This window comes from Notechis scutatus, chromosome 2 (genome assembly GCF_049901735.1).
Source record: "Notechis scutatus isolate UNSWTSFEM ecotype Mainland chromosome 2, rNotScu1.2, whole genome shotgun sequence".
NCBI lineage: Eukaryota > Metazoa > Chordata > Lepidosauria > Squamata > Elapidae > Notechis > Notechis scutatus.
Window position 1 is genome coordinate 169,358,154 of NC_142010.1, and position 18,736 is coordinate 169,376,889.

General features: G+C 40.8%; 1 protein-coding gene across 1 annotated transcript; it reads right to left on the bottom strand.

The window, feature by feature from the left end:
• Positions 1-279: 279 nt before the first annotated feature.
• HOPX (HOP homeobox) lies at positions 280-18,268 on the bottom strand. Its single transcript, XM_026688434.2, has 3 exons — positions 17,702-18,268; positions 2,164-2,336; positions 280-1,393 (listed from the first exon to the last, which is right to left on the bottom strand). The coding sequence occupies exons 2-3, from the start codon at positions 2,299-2,301 to the stop codon at positions 1,316-1,318; spliced, it is 216 nt and encodes a 71-aa protein (XP_026544219.1). The 5' UTR covers positions 2,302-2,336; positions 17,702-18,268; the 3' UTR covers positions 280-1,315.
• Between the last annotated feature and the right edge of the window lie 468 nt (positions 18,269-18,736).

Here is an 18,736-nt window from a genome sequence, read left to right on the forward strand (position 1 = left end):
ATTTTAACTGGTTTGTTTGGCTGCTTTGAATGATCAAGGCAGGATTAATGGCTAATTCCTACGATCACTTCATCTGTTGACCTATACTTTGAACGTGATGCCCTTGCTTTCATGCTCCACTTGAAAAAAGGCGACACGTAGTTGTGGTTGCGACAGATCCTGCACATAAAATTGAACGCATTGTGCAACTGTGATGAAGAAACAAATTCTTATCTCTATAGATTTTGTGTGGGCCTTTTCAGAGATAATAGAGTATGAAATCAGTCAGATGCACACAGTTGAAATTTCTAGTTGCTAAGTGAGACAATTGTAAAATAGGTTTTACCCTATTTTATGATCTTTCTTGCCACCATTGTTAAGAGAATCCCTGTAATTGTTAAGTTATTAACATGGTTGCAAAATGAATCTGGCTTCCCTTTTGACTTTGTTCATCAGAAGGTCACAAAAGGTAATCACATGACCCTGGGACACAGCAACCATCATAAACATGAGCCAGTTGCCAAGTGTCCATGCAGTACTGCAACAGGCATAAGTGTGAAAAATGATCATAAATCACTTTCTTTAGTGCCGTCATAACTTTAAACAGTCACTAAACGAAAGATTGTAAGTCAAGAACTACCTCTACTTCACTTGCTGGCTAGCTGGATTTTTACATGATCTGACTATAACCAAGCTGCACTAGCAGGACTCATGATACTATACATCACTCAAGATTGCAGAAGGTTCTTTCACAGTGTTCATTGGTATGTGTGCCCTGAATTCACCATGGATTGTGTGAGTTTTCTGTGTACATAGGAGCTGAATATGGTCTCAGGCAAGATGGAGCTTGTTCTCTTGTTTGTGTGCAGATGAAGGCCTTCACAAACACCACATGATTGATCATGCCCAAACTTCTTCTTTATAAATCTAGTTTCTATGTGATGCTAATGGATTCTAGATATTGCTTTCCTGGACTCTGGTGCTGAAGCTATTTCTCAGAGTATAGTAGGTAAGAAAAGCATATTCCAATCTATTGCTCCTTCCTATTAATTTTACTGGAATTAATGGAAATATTAAACCAGACCCACTCCATTAAGTTATCACTGTATTTGCAATAGGCACAGTGTGTAGACTTTTCCTTGTAAGTTTCATAAACATCAACATTACAATCAGCATAATTTCATATACTTATTTTCCACCTATAGTATATACATTTTAAATAAGCAGTAGGTTAAATAATAGGAAAAAATATTTTTGACAGGAACATTCCACAGAGAAAGCAATAACTGAGGTGCTGTCCATTTTCCAGAGATGTCTCCAAAAGGGGAGGCTTTAGTCAATCTCTGACAGACCTGGATTCTGAAGGAAGCCCTTCCGATTTCCTCCACTCTCCCAGGCGCTTCTTGAACCATTCCTAGAGAAACAAAGGAATGTTGCTCAATGAGTAAAGAGGACAGTGGGCTTCAGGTAGTCCTCAACTTACAACCACAATTGACCTCAACTGTTGTGAACTGAGACATTTGTTAAGGAGTTTTTGCCTCCATTTTATGACCTTTCTTGCCTCAGTTGTTAAGGGAATCACTGGAATTGTTAAGTTAGTAACCTGGTTGTTAAGTGAATCTGGCTTCCTCATTGACTTTGTTTGTCAGACGGTCACAAAAGGTGACCACATGATCTTAAGACACAGCAGCCGTAATATATATGAATCAGGAGAAAGAAGCAAGGTGCATTGGCATCCTTTTATTCCTATCTGTTTTGTGTATTGAGGGAAGATGAATTAGTTAAAAAAAAAAACGGAGAAGACTGAGGTTTCTTATCTATAGCCGAATATACTGTGATTCATTCTACCACCTCAACAGTATTCTACCACTCCATTCCTGATCCACTGTGGAACAGGAGACTCAAATGGCATAAGGGTTGGTCCCACCATAAACATCCCACAGAGAGGTGATCTCCTTCTACCAGTAAGCAGGTTTTGATTCCACAGAGAGGATTATAGGCTGATTCTCATTCCCCTCCAGTATGTTCTAGAATGGTGGGGCACCCTTTAGTCCTGACAAATGTTGGGAGGAGATGAGAAGGAATAATTTATTGGGAAGTGGTACATGGAAGAAAGGTGGTCCAGAAATGGAGTACCTCAAGGTGCAAATGACTGTATTTGAACTTAAAGACATGGCTACTTACTAGAACCTCTTCTACGGATAGCCCTGCCTCAGCAGCAATGAGGTCAAGGGTGGCACGGTCAGGGTTCTTGCTGATTCTGGTGAAGTTGTACTCCAAAATCTCCACCTGATCTTCTCTGATAGCCTTTTCCGTGGACATGTTCACTTTGTACACGTTTGGTATCAAACAGAGAGCTAGGAAGGTATATCAACACAAAGAATTAGATTCTGTCCAGAAGTTACTATTTGCCTGACCCCTTTGATTCAATCACAACAAATATTTTTGCCAAAAGTTCCATTTCCATTTGAAATATACAATCATCCCACTACCGTTTCTGTGCAGCACAATGTAGAGATTTATTAGCAACTAAGAATCAGTTTGATGTAGTGATTAAGGCAGTAGGCCAGAAACAAGGTGATGTGAGTTCTGGTCCCATCTTAAATTCAAAGCCAGCTGGGTGACTTTAAGATTAGTTTTCTCTCTCTCAGCCCTGGGAAAGCAGGCAAGGGTATACTACTTATGAAAATCTTGTTAGAAAACCACAGGGACTTATCATCAAAAACTGACACCAAGGCACCAAATAAGAGAGTTTTCTTTTGATGATGGTCAAATGTGAACCCTGAGAGGCTGCCCATTGTGACATGCAATCCATCATTTTATGCAAGGATCAAATGCAGTGAACTGCTAAATAAGATTGCATGTCTGTCATACTCTGAAATACAGTCAAAAGCTAATTAGTTTTAGCTACCATCTATCAAATTCTATCATATTCAATTCTCAAAAGTTACATATTGAAAATAGGCACAACTCAGTGCAAACAGTAATATTACATGCTTTGTGAATATTCATAATATAATGAGGTTTTATGATTGATTATATGCCATCAAGTTAGCATCAGTCCAGAGTCATCTTATAGGGGAGACAGGTAGCATCAAAATTTTAAAAAATAAACAAACAAAAAGTTCTTAATGATCTTCAGGATGAATTGCCTTTCTTCAGGATGAATTGTCTCCAAATTGGCCCTTCAGATCTTCCAGGAAAGATCTATTAAAATTCACTCTGAGAAATTTTGCAAGGTAATTGGGATGGAATTTATGACATAGCAATCTGATATTAGGATTAGTATATTAGTATATTTATAATCCTAACATATTCTTACAATATTCATAGGGATTGTAAAAGAGGTTTATATTTACAGGAATATAGTGTTTATACAAATCTCTAAAAGGGACATTTCCAGAAAAATCTTAGTTACTGAACTTTAGTGAATTGCTTCAAATTGTGCAAAAAACAAATCAAGATATTTTATTAATTGTAATGATATTAATAAGGTTTATACTGTAATACAGGATATTTCCCGGTAGAAGGTTCCAGGGGAATTAGTTTCTTGATGGTAAGCTGTGAAGAGCTAGTGCCTTGTTTTTGCTATGTAAATTTTCTGTTGATCTGACCAAATGGTTTACACGATATAGTTAGAGAGATAACATTATCCTTTATTCACTCTCCACTTCTTACTCTCATTCTCCTGACATTTTGAAGTGGCTGCTTCTCAGACTATTTCAGTACTATGTGCCTAATAATGATCTTTTTTTTTAAAAAAAAACGAAATTTCACTTTTTGAAAAAGTATGTGCTGCATGCACATAACAAAATAATTAAAACTAAGCTTCTCTCTCCCTCCCAGTACTATCTATCAATCACATCAATCTCTCCATGAGACCAGGCAGCCAAATTAAAAATAAATAGAATTTTTTAAAAACCCTAAACACTAAGCAGTTGGGAAAGGAGGTTTATCAGATTTTTTAAAAAAAGGCTTGCCTGATATTGAGGGAAATGTAGAAAATGTTGAGTTGTTACAGCTTGGAAAGTACAGTTCAGAATGACTAAAGAAGAGCACAGGCGATAGGGTGAAACAGTTTGAATTTCCTTATATTTTCTTCTCAGCTGGTGCTGTTCAGATGTCTTAACTTACAACTAATAAGCATATAGTAAATCTTTTTTTTGTAAATACATCCATGATTCCTCAAGACAGTAGTTATATTGGAGCTCCCAAATTGGAAAGCCTGGTGCTAGATGAGTTTGCTATTGGCTCTCCATAAAGCTGCACCCAAAAGGTCTATCAAATGCATATCCAAACATAGAACATAAAATAACAGAGTTGGAAGGGACCTTGGAGGTCATCTGGTCCAACCTCCTGCTCAAGCAGGAGACACTAAACCATTTCAAACAAATGGCTCTCCAGTCCCTTCTTAAAAGCCTTTGTGGATGGAGCACCCACAGCTTCTAAAGGAAAGTCATTTCACTGGTTGATTGTTCTCACTGTTAGGAAATTTCTCTTAGTTGTAAGTTGCTTCTCTCCTTGTTTCCATCCATTATTTCTTGTCTTGCCTTCAGATGCTCTGGAAAATAATTTGACCCCCTCATCTTTGTGACAGGGCCTCAAATATTGGAATATTGTGATTGTGTCTCCCTTAGTCCTTCTTTTCACTAGGCTAGACATACCCAATTCCTGCAACCGTTTTTCATATGCTTTAGCCTCCAGCCCCCTAATCATCTTTGTTGCTCTTCTCTGTACCCTTTCCAGAGTCTCTACATCTTTTTTTGTTTGTTTGTTTTCAAAAGCCTGCAAACAAGAAAATTACTACTTATGCGGGCATCTGTGGAAGGAGGGGAGTCCAAAACATCATGGCACAACCAAAGCCCCGCCTCTTTTGATAAGGGGCACGGCTTCACTTGCATACTTGGCACCATCTCCTCAATCTTTTTGAGGTGCACATCCCTAGAGCTTTCAGTTTAGAGGGTATGTATTCAAAAAACAAAAAAAGGAAGTAAAGTCTGCCACTTGGAAAGTGGGGGGTGGGGGGTGGCTTTTTGCTTTGCGTTAGAAGCATTGCCTGTGACTGAATCAGATATGCTACTAACATTGGGATAATTTTCCATAAGGGAGGAGAGGTCATTTCTTGTTATATGGATGGCTTAATTATATCCAACCAAACTAAAAATACTTGCTTTGAGGGGAGGGTGTAATATACTCTAGTTTTTTGTATCATGCTCAGCATGGTTAAATACCAGATTTCAAAGGAAATTCACTTTTTTCACACTGAACTTATCCAACAGTCTGTGCTTACAAACTGCAGTTGAGAAATAGAAGACTGTCAAAGTGGTAAGAAAAGGTTCAATGTTTTCAGTTGCTGGCTCTCTCTCTTCCTCAATACATAATCCTCAAAAGTGGTTATAAATGGCTGCATCCCTATTGTGTTTCAGACCCAACAAAATTACCCTGCAGAAATGCAAAGACACTTTCAGAGAAAATAAAGCCACAAAAAGAAATCAATGATTTCTGCTGTCTCCATCTAAATTACCAGATCAAATTTAACTTGCAATATCCAACCTTTTGCAGAAAGATGGTGATGAAAATAACCCTATGGAAACTTTTGGTGCCACCTTAAAGGGACTTCACATGCCACAGGAAGAATATGTGGCATGAGATCATCACACAAATGTCACAACTTATATACTTGCATGCGAAAGCAAAAAGCAAAAACGTGTGGCATTTGCATGATGACACAACCTTGCATATTATCTCATTTTAGCAACGTGGTTTAATCTCAGACCCCAATATATGTGCAATATATGTGGCACAATGCTTATATAAATATTGGTGTTATGGCATATGAAGTGTTCTGCCTCATTTGAAATGTGGGATACCCCAAGAGGGGGACATAGCTGAACTTTGACTTCTTCTGCCAAAGGGAGAAACTTAGAGCAGGACTGCACTCTAAATAGTAGAGATACATTTTGCTTCAGATTACAAATGTTGGGTGCCATAGCAGGAATATAGATAATGGTTCTTCCTGGTTCTATTTTCTATCCAATTACTGAGAAAGCTTTTGATTCCCCTTGCCTGAATGCTTTTGAGCAGAGATGAGACAGCAGGGGCATGCAGAGCATTTTCAGTTCAAAACATTTCCATTTGAAGCACATTTCAAACCCGTTTTGAGTTTGGAAGAGATATTCTGGTTTTATTAGAAATGTTTAACAAAGTTCTAACCATTCTGAGAATGTTCCGAGCTTGAAACAGCCTCGTTTCACACTTGGACCACCCATTCCAAATTTAAGACAAGAGCTTTTTGCTGGACACGAAACTTTTACAAAAGCAGAAACATGGTAAGGTTGCAGAAGGCTGTTTCAAACCCAAAGCAACCATTTCAAATCTGAATTTTTAAAAGAATTGCACGCCTAAAATCTCTGGGAGGGAAATTTTAAATGGGATTACAAAAGAAGGCTGGTGGCTGGATTTCCAACTGATCCTGTGTTGCCTTCCAATATAATACCCAACACCAAAGCCAATATTCATATACACATGTCCCAAACCATACATATCTGAATATAAGTAATCCATTTTCCTAGATTTGAAAAACAGACTGAATCAGAAATAATTCCGAGTGGCTGGGTTTGCATAACATACTAGTTTACAAATTGGTAGTGGTGATGGCAGTGATAATAGTGTATTGTGCAAATCTGATTTAATCTACAGGCACCACTTAGTCTAAAATACCTCAAGCAGCAAGTGTTCTTCTTTAAACTGCAGCATAGTAAAGCAACCTTATTTGGAGACTTCCACCTGAAATTGTTACTGTACTTGTTTTAAACTGATTCTTCTACCAGGAGAAATATATACGTCTTTAAAAAGCATATGGGGAGGAAAAGTGCTGGTAAGCTTTGATTCTCTCAAGCCACCTTCTCATGCTTCACTTTATATAGTATTTTAACAATCTACCTTCCCTGAGAAGGAGATTGGCCATCCAGGTGTCCATCTGTATTAGTATGTGGGAATGACCTTGGGGGAGAGGAGGAAAAAATGTAGATTGGACAACCAGCATGTAAAAGATATCTCAGCCCACAGAAGGAGGGAAGGTATGGGAGGCATCTCAGAAGAGACCAGAGGTGGTATTCAGCAGGTTCTGACCAGTTCTTCAGAACCGGTAGCAGAAATTTTAAGTAGTTTGGAGAACGGGCAAATCCCACCTCTGACTGGAGATTTTACAGTCTCCTTCCCCTGCCATGCCCACCAAGCCACGCCCACAGAACCGGTAGTAAAAAAAAAGTTGAATCCCAGCACTGGAAGAGATCCTCCCTAGTTTTCTGAAGAGTAAAAGGAAAGGAGGGGACAAGATTCTGCTAATATAACACAATTTTAAAAAAAATGAGCTAGTACACCTGATTGTGTTTTTTGTCTGGAGTACCTTGCAGGCATAACAACATCAATACATTTTGACATTATTATGCATTCTATATATAATCTTCTATCACCATAGGAGTTTATCACTATATAACTCCTATAGGAGTTTATAACTCCTATAACTTCTTTTTTCCTTTGTGTCATCACTCTGCCGAATACCTAATTACCACAGTACTGTCTTATATATAAGGATATTTACCCATGTTTGTGCCTGTATTACTATTACCCTTTTCATCTTTTCTACTACTTTCTCATGTTGGTATCTTATGATTATATTCCTTTGTTGTTTTTATGTACACTGAGAGCTCATGCACAGAGACAAATTCTTTGTGTGTCCAACCACACTTGGCCAATAAACGTATTGTATTGTATTGTATTGTATTGTATTGTATTGTATTGTATTGTATTGTATTGTATTGTATTGTATTGTATTCTATTCTATTCTATTCTATTCTATTCTATTCTATTCTATTCTATTCTATTCTATTCTATTCTATTCTATTCTATTCTATTCTATTCTATTCTATTCTATTCTATTCTATTCTATTCTATTCTATTCTAGTCTAGTCTAGTCTAGTCTAGTCCAGTCCATCCCATCCCATCCCATCCCATCCCATCCCATCCCATTCTATCAAAACCTCTACAGGAAGCAACTCTATGAGAAATCTATAGAATGGGAAATGTTCAAAATACCACCAGATGAGAGGTTGTGACCAATAAAGCATCACAATTCCTACACAGTTTCACCAAAGTTCCAGATTCTCATTGAAATAGCTGTTTGAATAAAGAGAGATACAAGAACATTGGCCTATAGAGAATCTGGGAGCTGAGAATCTCCCATTATATGTGGCATCCTGAGGCCATTCACATGGTGCCTTTGAAATGGCTTTTGAAGAAAAGAGGGCAGGGAGCTTTTTGTCCCTCCTGTGCCCACTTCTATACAAATGACCTGGTATAATGTTAGGGCGTAACTTTGCTTAAATAGCTTAACTGCTTCTGAGTACTTAGTGTCCCACTCTGGACAAGGGATCATTGAACCTACAGCTCATATCCTGTGTATTGACCCCTCTATAGGGACTCATAGACTCATCTTAACATCTTACCTGATTAAATATCTGGGGAACTCTGATCATTTTAATGTAAAACTTATTTTCAGATCATTATGACTCAGTTTCTCTGAATGTAGCTAAAATTTGTTATTGCAGTCTGTAAAATTAGGGTAGGCTTTGATCACCTATTGATTTTACCATGAAATGTAATATATTATCATGCCTTGTTCTGTTCAATTTTGCTTTATTTTAATGATTATTTCTTGTGCTGGTCTATGACCCTAATAAATATTTAATTGAATTGACAATGTTTTTAGAAGCTTTTAAGCTATTTGGATTTTTAAACTACTTGGAGCCAATTTGACTAAAGGAACCTTTTCCTATGAATAATGTCTATTAAGTTAACCCTTTCCCTCCTCCTCCTCCTTCCACAACCAGTACTATACAGATATACAATAACATCCCCGCTTGAAGAAGTAGTAGGGAAATTGGGATGTGGCATAATCAAGTCATGGCCATGGATGTGGCTCTCAGGAAACTTATATAGCCAAAGTAAATCTGATGAGTTTTGCATTTAAGATAAAAAAACAAATACTGCAGTTTTCAAACATGCAAATACTCTAGCTGTGCTGACCTTAAAGCAAGCTTGATGGTGTCTTAGTGCTTTGCCCTTTAGTGAAGCCCAAAACTGTTGGAAGTTATTATTTGCACTTGGAGAGATGCCCTCCCCTTACAAAGACCTAAACATGGTTTTTCCCAAGACTGCATGAAACAGATAACATTCTCGGCTCCTCATGGCCCCTCTCTTGGTGGTATTTGCAATTAAAACAAAACAAACAAAAGTACACATCAAAGACAAAGACAATTCAATGCAAAGTCCATTTTAGGGTCCATCTTCAGCGACTCTGTTTTCAAGCAAAGGCCAATCAAAACGCTGAAGGTCTTACATAATGTTTTTGTTGGCTTCTGAATCCCAGCCAATGATCCTCAACTCCCTGTCACGGAAACCAGTTGCCTTGGCACTCCTGAGGATGGAGGGGGAAAGTACACAAGGCCCATTCACCAGATGCTGTTTTGGGGTTGTTCTGTCCCAGTTTTGAATAGTAACATAATCCTAGTTCATCTTGTCTTTGAGGGAACACAGCTTTGTGACTTGCTCTTGTTTGCTTTTTGGCAACCCTTGTGTCCTGGGTGCTTTGCAATACCAACAACACCCCTCACCCCCACTTAAAAAATACGACTAGGCCAAGTTGGACTCTGCATATTAATTTGTTGAGTGCTGCCTACCGTAAGTGCCCTGCAAATGGATCAAGGCTTCTTCTCATAAATCCAGCCCAGAGATTTGCTTAGTTAGCAGTGAAACACAGGGAGGTATGGGGAGAGAGTGATGTAGCCTGTTTTCAGTGTTACTATTAGAAGGTAGGACTATCAATTTTGGGTTGCAAAAATCCTGACTTTGGCAGCAAAGGGTTAGGTTTTTTTCTGTATCTTTTGGCTGACTTCTAGAAACCATTCTGATTTTTGTAGCCCAGATCTGGTAGTCTTATTATTATGTATTATTTGTGGGCCAAGACCAAACCAACCAACCATAAAAATCCTTGTGTCCTAAGGGGACCACACCTGCAATGAAATACTGTTCCCCAGTCAATGCTAGACTGGATTTTTAGTGATCCATCATTAGACAGGAATACTAGGAAATACTAGTGATAATATTTACACCTGTGATAACAATGTTCCCATTTTTATAACAATGCCAATTTGGTGGAAAATTTAAGGAAATTTAATTGAAATAAAAGAAATATATATATATATATTTCTATTTGATAGCATATAGCTGTCCGTGGTTGATATCTGCTTAGATATATGCTACTAAATATTCTGCTAAGCAAAATCAAAATTGGCTGAAATTGAGATGGAAGACAACGAGAAAATCCAGAATTGTAGGTGACAATGGGTCATCAAAAGATACCCAGTAGGAAGCAGTGGCAAACCATTTCTCTCTCATGAACAAGGAACCCATGTCAATGTGCCCACAGATCTCAAAGAGCACATTATTTCTGTGAGTCAAGCTCGTTTTGAAAAAAGTCTTGACTTAAATATGGGACTCTGGATCAATAGATTGGAAAGGGGCTATCATGAAGAACTCCTTTCGTCCTTTCCAGTTACTCTCTTTTGAAATTGCTCTTCATTTGATATTGCGGCTTTCAGTTCTGTGGCCCATACTTGAATGTAACACATCAGTGGTGTTGGATTCAAAAAGTTTTTACCACCGGTTCAGTGGGCGTGGCTTGGTGGGCATGCTTTGCGCGCATGCACACACTTTGCGTGCGTGCATGTGCTAAACGCACACTTTGTGCAGGCGCAGAGGCGTTCCAACTCACTTCCTGCAAGCCTGCCCTCTCCCGGTTGCTTCAGCAGCTGCTGCGCGGCACTCTGCTGTGCCACGCAAAACAGCTGGGCTTCAAAAGCAGGGGATAAAGGTGAGCATGGGAGCCCAGGTGGGCAGGTAGGCCCAACAGCGGAGTGATGGAAAGAACCTTTCGAGTGATGGAAAGAACCAATGAGCTGCTCATCACCACTACCAGCTTTGGCAGAACCAGGCCGAACTGGTAAGGATACCACCACTGTAACACATGGTATATAATTTAGTCCTAAAATAGATTTAATTATTATTTTTTCCTTTCAGAAGTGATTGGGGAGAGTAATGGGACAAAACAGAGAGTAGAATGCTGAACAACGGTGGTCCAGTTCTCTTACTGGGGAAAACAGTTGAGAAGATGGAAGGCCTGTATCTTCAAAGTATTTTGGAAGAAGAGGATTCCCTGAACCCATCATAGTCAGTTTCAGGCCAGGCTATACAGTAGTACTAAGATGGAGCTGATAACCCTTGTGGGTGACCTGTGGTAGGCTCAGGATGGGGTGGTGTATCCATCCTGGCCGTACTTGATTTCTTAGCAGCTTTCAATACCATCAATCATGACATCCTTCTGAGATGGTTTGAAAATGTCCAGTGGTACTCTTCCTTTCTTCAGTGCTGGTTGCAATTGGTGTTGGTAGTGGGATTTTTCTGGGAATGCCACTAAGCTCAAATTTCCTCACCTTTATTTAACGTCTACATGAAATGCTAGATGAGGTCATCCATCAGCACGAGGTTAAGTGCCAAGAGTATGCTGATGATATTCAGCTGTGCATCTCTGCCCTGAACTTCCCAAGGGATGTGGGGTGTTTTCCCAGAGCCTAGAAGCCTAAATGGGGAAGAATTGGCTTTACCTCTACCATGATAAGACTTTGGAGTACCCCATATGTACTGATTTGCCATCTTTAATGTCTGGCTGGGGTGCACAGTCTAGATTAGTTGTCCTGAACTCACACTTCCTACCTGAAAAGCAGGTGACAGCTTATGGTCAGGATAGCCTTTGCACAGTTACATTTTGTGTGCCAGTTGTACCCCTTCCTAGAATGAGGTTTCCACTCATGATCATTCATGCCCTACTCACCTCCTAATTGAATGAATGCAGTGCCATTTACATGGGGCTGCCCTTGAAGAACATTGAGAAGCTGCAGCTGGTCCAAAACACAGCATGGGCAGTACTGGGGGCACCACACAGTGGTGGGATTCAATTTTTTTTTACTACTGGTTCTGTGGGCGTGGCTTGGTGGGCGTGGCAGGGGAAGGATACTGTAAAATCTCCAGTCACAGGTGGTATTTGCCAGTTCTCTGAACTACTCAAAATTTCCGCTACTGGTTCTCCCGAACTGGTCAGAACTTGCTGAATACCACCTCTGGCGCCACAGTATGGCTATGTAACACCACTGCTGCATGTACTGCATGGGCACACAGGAGGCTTCTGGGTGCAATGCAAGGTGCTGGTCATCAACATTGCCTTGCATGGTATGGGGACAGGTGAATTGCAGAGCCACCTATCCCCTATGGTTTCAGCCCATCCAACTTGATTTGGTAGGGTGAGCATGTTTTGGTTTCCCTCAGTGAAGCAATGTTGCTCAAGGCTCATCATTTAATTAGGGTGATCGCTGGAATCCTGACAATTGCCTAGTGGGGCTTCAGAAGCATGCCTTCTCTGTTATGGTGCTTACCTTATGGAACGTCTCCTCTGGAGGTATAGATGGTTCTGAACTTGTTGGCCTTCAGGAAAGCAGTGAAGATCTGGGTTTTCATTCAGGCACTAGGGACAGGGTGTTGGCACTGGCATGGAGTGGTTGTAGATGAATGCAAGTTTTATTAAGGCCTCACATTGTTGTTGTTTTTTAATAGTCTGTTTTTAGTGCATTGTGTTTCTATTCCATTTGCCTCCCAGAGATCCTTTTTGGGGATGGGCAGCTGTATATATGTTTGTTTAATGACTAATCAAAATAATCAGTCCCATGAAAGTAACTCCAATGAGGTTTCGGAAGAAACCAAACGAGGAAAATGGGGATATCAAAATACTAGCTTTGCCAGCAGAAAACATGGTGTGACCACCTTCTGCTCCTTTTTGTTAAGCAGAAGTTGCTTTTTATGACACCACAGTAGGTTAAAGGAAGCTTGTTTTGATAATAAGCTTGTAACCTACTACTTAGAACAGATCGAACTGCTGATAAAAGGATATCAACAATCTGGTTTTCTGCAACTCATCCTCATTCTTGTTTTCCAAGTTGTGATGCCCCCACAGGTGTTTACTTGCTTAAAAGGTGACTAGGGATGATCCAGGAAGAACCCCCATAGTTAATACTAGTGGGTGAGGATCTTGATTAGTAACAGTGGTGGGATTCAAAATTTTTTACTACTGGTTCTATGGGTGTGGCTTGGTAGGCGTGATGTGGCTTGATGGGTTTGGTGTGGCTTGGTGGGCATGGCAGGGGAAGGATACTGTAAAATCTCCATTCCCTCCCCACCCCACTAACCTGCTTTTCAGCTCCGTTCTCCTGTGCAGGGCAACAAAAGAAGATCCAGCTGATCACCTGGGACTCGTGAGGCAGAAAATAGATGGGGGTGGGGGCCAGTCAGAGGTGGTATTTGCCGGTTCTCCAAACTACTCAAAATTTCCACTACCGGTTCTCCAGAACCGGTCAGAACCTGCTCAATACCACCTCTGACTAGTAAACAGTCCATCCTATAAACAGGCATTCTTCCATCACCTACTTGGAGAAAGGTGGTACAGACTGTCCTCGACTTACAACCATTTTAGTGGCTGTTTGAAGTTACAACAGCATTGAAAAAAGTGACTTATGACCATTGTTCACCAGCAACCCCATGGCCATGTGATCAAAATTTGGCCGCTTGACAACTGACACGTATTTATGATGGTTGCAGGGTTCCAGGATCACCTTCTGACAAACAAAGCAAAGGGCGAAGCCGGATTCATTTAACAACCGTGTTAACTTAACAACTGCAGTGATTCACTTACAACTATGGCCAGAAAGGTTGTAAAATGGGGCAAAACTCACTTAACAACTCTTGCTGACCAATGGAAATGTTGGGCTCCCTTGTGTTCATAATTCAAGGACTACCTGTCCTGCAGGAAACAGTTGTTTAGAAAAGCACAAAGCCTTTCCCCAGTGTGCAGCTGTCTTGCAGTTGCCCTACAGCTTATATGAGCAATATGAGTCTTATCTGAGGAACCTTTACAGGGAAAAGAACTCTGTTGGATTTCACACAAAAACACATAACAACTGGTTTAGATGATAACATTCTGTTCTCTTCAGGCGGCATAATATCTCTTCTAACTCTAGTAGTAATAGACAGAGAGGTCATCCAAGGAGACAGCAATCAGGAGCTACCTCTCAGTTTCTCTTTGCCTATTTCTCTTCTCAAGTGCCCACATAGACACAAGTGTTTTGGAAAAAGTGAAATTACTTCCTGAAAAGCAAGCAAATGTCGGACCAAACAATTACCGGTACCTCTAAACATTGAAGGTCAACGTTATCTAGCCTAGAAGATGAGCTTCATTTGTTGGCTGAATTTGGGGGGGAAAGCAAGAAGTCAAGGGCCCTTGAAGGGAAATGCAGGCATGTAAGAAGACACTGGGATCTGCCAGCTCTCATTGAAAATTTCCAAGCAATCCTCCAGCTACCCTGAGATAGGTGTACAATTATTTTTGAAACTGGTTGCAGAAAATAGCCTATGGTTGTAGATGTGTGGGGCAGATGGCTTGGAAGTAGGCATAGATTTCAGCCCTAGAAGTGCTCTACACCAGGGATTGAAGTCCACAAGTCTTCAAGTTGCCAAGGTTGGAGACCCCCTGCTCTACACTCTCAGTACTATACATTAATTTCCCTCCCCCTTAATATGTTTCAGCCCTAGCAAAGCCATGGTTACAAACAACAGTTATATCAGATTATGATAAAGGGAAACGGAAGGGCGAGTATATCAGGAAAACTATATATAGTTCTCAGATATACATGTTAGTGGCAACTCTGCAGAGGGCTGACATCTGAAGAGGGCTGTGAAACTGGGTCTGCAGCTACAATCAGCACACACTAGAGCTCCCTGATCTGGGCTGCCTGTTAAGTCGCGGGAATGAGACTCAGGACACCAGCATGACTGTCACTTGTTTTATTTCCTTCTAGGACTGAGCACCGGAGAAACCGCGGCAGCCCTTTTTATAGTTGGGCTGCTCACGGCTGTGGCCAGTGACGGCTCTTCAAATTTCCTGCCGCCACGGACCAACCAATTACAGGTAAGTATGTTAATACATAACACTGCCAAAATCAAGTTAATAACTAGAGAGTTCCTAGGTGGTGGCTTCTGGAATTTTACAGCCCCAGCCTGGCCTCCTATCATATCCACCCAGCAAGGCAATTTTGAAATAAGACCTTGATTCATAAAACATATGAAGAAAGGTTACAGGAATTAGGTATGTTTAGCCCAAGGGTCTTCAAACTTGGCAAGTTTAAGACTTGTGGACTTCAATTCCCAGAATTCCTGAGTTAACATGACTAGAGAAGGATTTCTGGGAGTTGAAATCCACAAGTCTTAAAGCTGCCAAGTTTGAAAAGAAGGACTGGAGGGTGACATGATACCAGTGTTCCAGTATCTAAGGGGCTGCCACAAAGAAGAGGGAGTCAAGATATTCTCTAAAGCACTCGAAGGCAGGACAAGAAGCAATGGATGGAAACTAACCAACGAGAGAAACAACCTAAAACTAAGGACAAATTTCCTGACAGAACAGTTAATCAGTGGAACAACTTGCCTCCAGAGGTTGTTGGTGCTCTATCATTGGAGGTGTTAAAGAAGAGATTGGACAACCTTTTGTCTGAAATTGTATAGGGTCTCCTTCCTGAGCAGGGGGTTGATCTAGAAAAGCTCTGAGGTCCCTTCCAACTCTGTTATTCTGAGTCCTGTCAATTATATTTGCAGAAATATCTGTATACTTCTCTGGTGCCCTCCATTTTCCTCAATAACTTGCTTCTTAAGTTTCACTTTTGGGTCACAGCTTGGAGAAGCTGCCCATGGGACAGGAACAAAAGCCTTCAACGAATACTGCTGGTCAAAGAACCCACTTGACTGGCATGTTTTTAGTCAGCTCCGATTCAGCAGAAACAATGGGAAGATTCCAATTTCCCTACAAAGCAAAACTGTCCTGAGATGCCCTCTCTTTTCTTCTTTTTGGAATCAGAAGTAGACCAGGGCACGCCTGAATAAGGCCACTTTCTCTAACAACTGCCACCTTACAGCAATCATCACAATATTTTACTATCTGTAACTCATTGCTTCAATTGCTATTCTTAGCCTCTGTTTATTTCTTGCTTTGTCACCCTTCACAGAACAAACTTCTGTCCAGATTATCGTTATGAGAAGCTTTACAGAAATACATCCATTTTTGCCATATTACTACTGGGTGACATTTCTTACCACACAACTTAAGGAGGATCCTTCTTTTCTTTAAGATAGCACCGATGAGGATAGCAAAAACAGTTCTTTGTGCATGAGGAAGGTTTTGAACCACCTGCAACATGGAGGTGCTTGCTTACTTAATGGCATTTGATGGTTGGTGGCTACTGATAAATAAAATGCTTGCTATGCCACATCTACGTAGCTACAGAAAGAAGTCTGAGTTTTGCAAAGAAACTTTTGGAAAGAAGTTGTGGTTAACAATTCCTGCATTGTGGAAGGGATGGAGCAGGATTCACATGAGATCTAAGTTCATGAAATCTTACAATTATCCATGTAGTGTACAAGATAAACTTGCCCTTACAATAATATTCTAAAAATAAAAGACAACCAGAACACAGCATCATCATTATTTTCATGTTGGAAAAATATAATTATAATAATTAAAAATCCCTATGGCACTACCCTAGCTTGTTAAAAAGAAAAAAGACATCCAGAAGAACTGGAGGTCAGCAGAGTCAGGGCAAACTGTACCCCAACAACAACAACAAAGCTATACTACAAAATGTAGGCCTTCAGATTATCCTGGCCATTTGCTTTCCTAATTCACCACCCACCTCAATGGATTCCTCAAGAAATGAACCTCTTTTAAACTAATGATGTCACCAAGTTTACAGGTTCTTTTCCTCAGGATGAAGGGCTCCCCTGAAGTGGCCAGGAGAATAGACAACACTCAGCAGAATTCTGGAAAAATGCAATGTCAGATTTCTAATTTTACCACTCAAATATAAGTAATTGAAAACAAGAACCTTGACATTTTTTAATTAAAAATTGAAAACCCTATTTGGAAATGGACATTTCCTTCTTCAAGCGGGAATGCTCTGAATTTGTTTGCCTTGCAAATATCAAATGTACAAAATTTTCTAGTATATAAAATCACATTAATACCTTTCATGCCAACCCTGAAGTACATTAGACACTAAACCCATGCCTGATGGAGCAAGCCCTACCCAAACCTCCACTTTCATAAAAACCTCCACAAGTGTATCCCATACCTCTGCCTTTCTCTGCTCTTTGCTCTCCTTCCCTGCATTTGCTTCACTCATTGTCAAAATTGAACTGGCAAAGATGTTAGAATAAAACCTGCATTGGTTTTCTTTTGGCTTTTGCTATTCTGGGAGGCTTTATTATTATTTTTTAAAAAGGTCAGCACCAGGCTTTGTTTTAAAAGCCTGATGTTGACCTTTTTATTTCAAAAAGATCAACTTCAGCAGCAAAAGTTGACAATCCCTGCTCTTAGAATACACGATGTGAACCCTTTAAACTTGCTTCCCTTCCTGGATCCCTCTGCATAAGGGAGCCCGAAGCCCACTGCATTGGAGAAGCAGGAGCAGAGATACTCCAATCATCAAGATCTGCTGTTCAGTCTGGTACTTACCTGGCCCTCAGGAGATCTTCTCTGGAAAGTCAAGGTCCTCAGTGAAGATATCTACAGAGGCAGGAAACTCAGACAGCACCTTTATCCCTAGATGTGTGTGAGTGTGTATGAATGAGGGAGAGAGAGAGTAAGAGAGAGGGAAGAGAGAGAGAGAGAGAGAGAGAGAGTAAGTGTGTGTGTGTGTGTGTGACAGGCAGGTGTGTGTGTGACTTGAAAAACCTGCACCACAGACAGGCTGAAACTTAAAGCGGTTGCTTAGTCCCTTTCCCTGCTGGCAATTCAGGTTTGGCAGTCAGCTTGTATATGTTGGGGAAAAAAAAAAAATCTCTCCAAATCGGTCTGCTGAAGTAAGCTCCAGCTCCCTCACTCTTTCCCTACTTGCTTTGGAACGGATGAAAGAGCAAGCTCAAAGGGTGGGGGGAGTGGGACAGATTTTGGGCTCCACTCCCCGAGAGCAGAGATGCTGCAATCCTTCCAACAGTGCCTTGCTGCTGCTGAAATCCTTATCGGGAGTTGGACTTTTGCCACCGTCAGTGTCATCTTGCCAGTTGCCTCACGAAACCACAAGTCGCTTCCCTTTGGGGATGGAACGTCCGCTTGCCAAAGGCAGAGAGGGGAGGCACGTCTCTCGCAACCTCAATTCCAATAGACGCAGAAGAGACTCACTTAGTCCACACCCAGGATCCGAGCAGAGTTGTTGGAAGGGGTTTGCTCAGAATGGATGAGAAGACCCCTCTGCGTTGGGCAGGGGAAGGCCTGTCTCTTGAGTGGTCCCACTCCCCCAAGGCTGAGGAAGGTCAGGCAAGGTGGAAAGTGGGCTGCTTCAGAGCGCTGACTTCAATTTCACGCGGGAAGGGACGGGACACAATTTAAAAGAGGCATTTCGATACAGGGTCTGGAGGCTTTGCTAGACACCTGGAAACTCCGTTATTTTATTCCGCACTTTCAAAAGTTGTTGCATGCCAGACATCAAGTTCGTTTAACCTGGCACTGTGTGTCTTGCCTGGGAGAGTCCCTCAAAGTTTCGGGATGTGG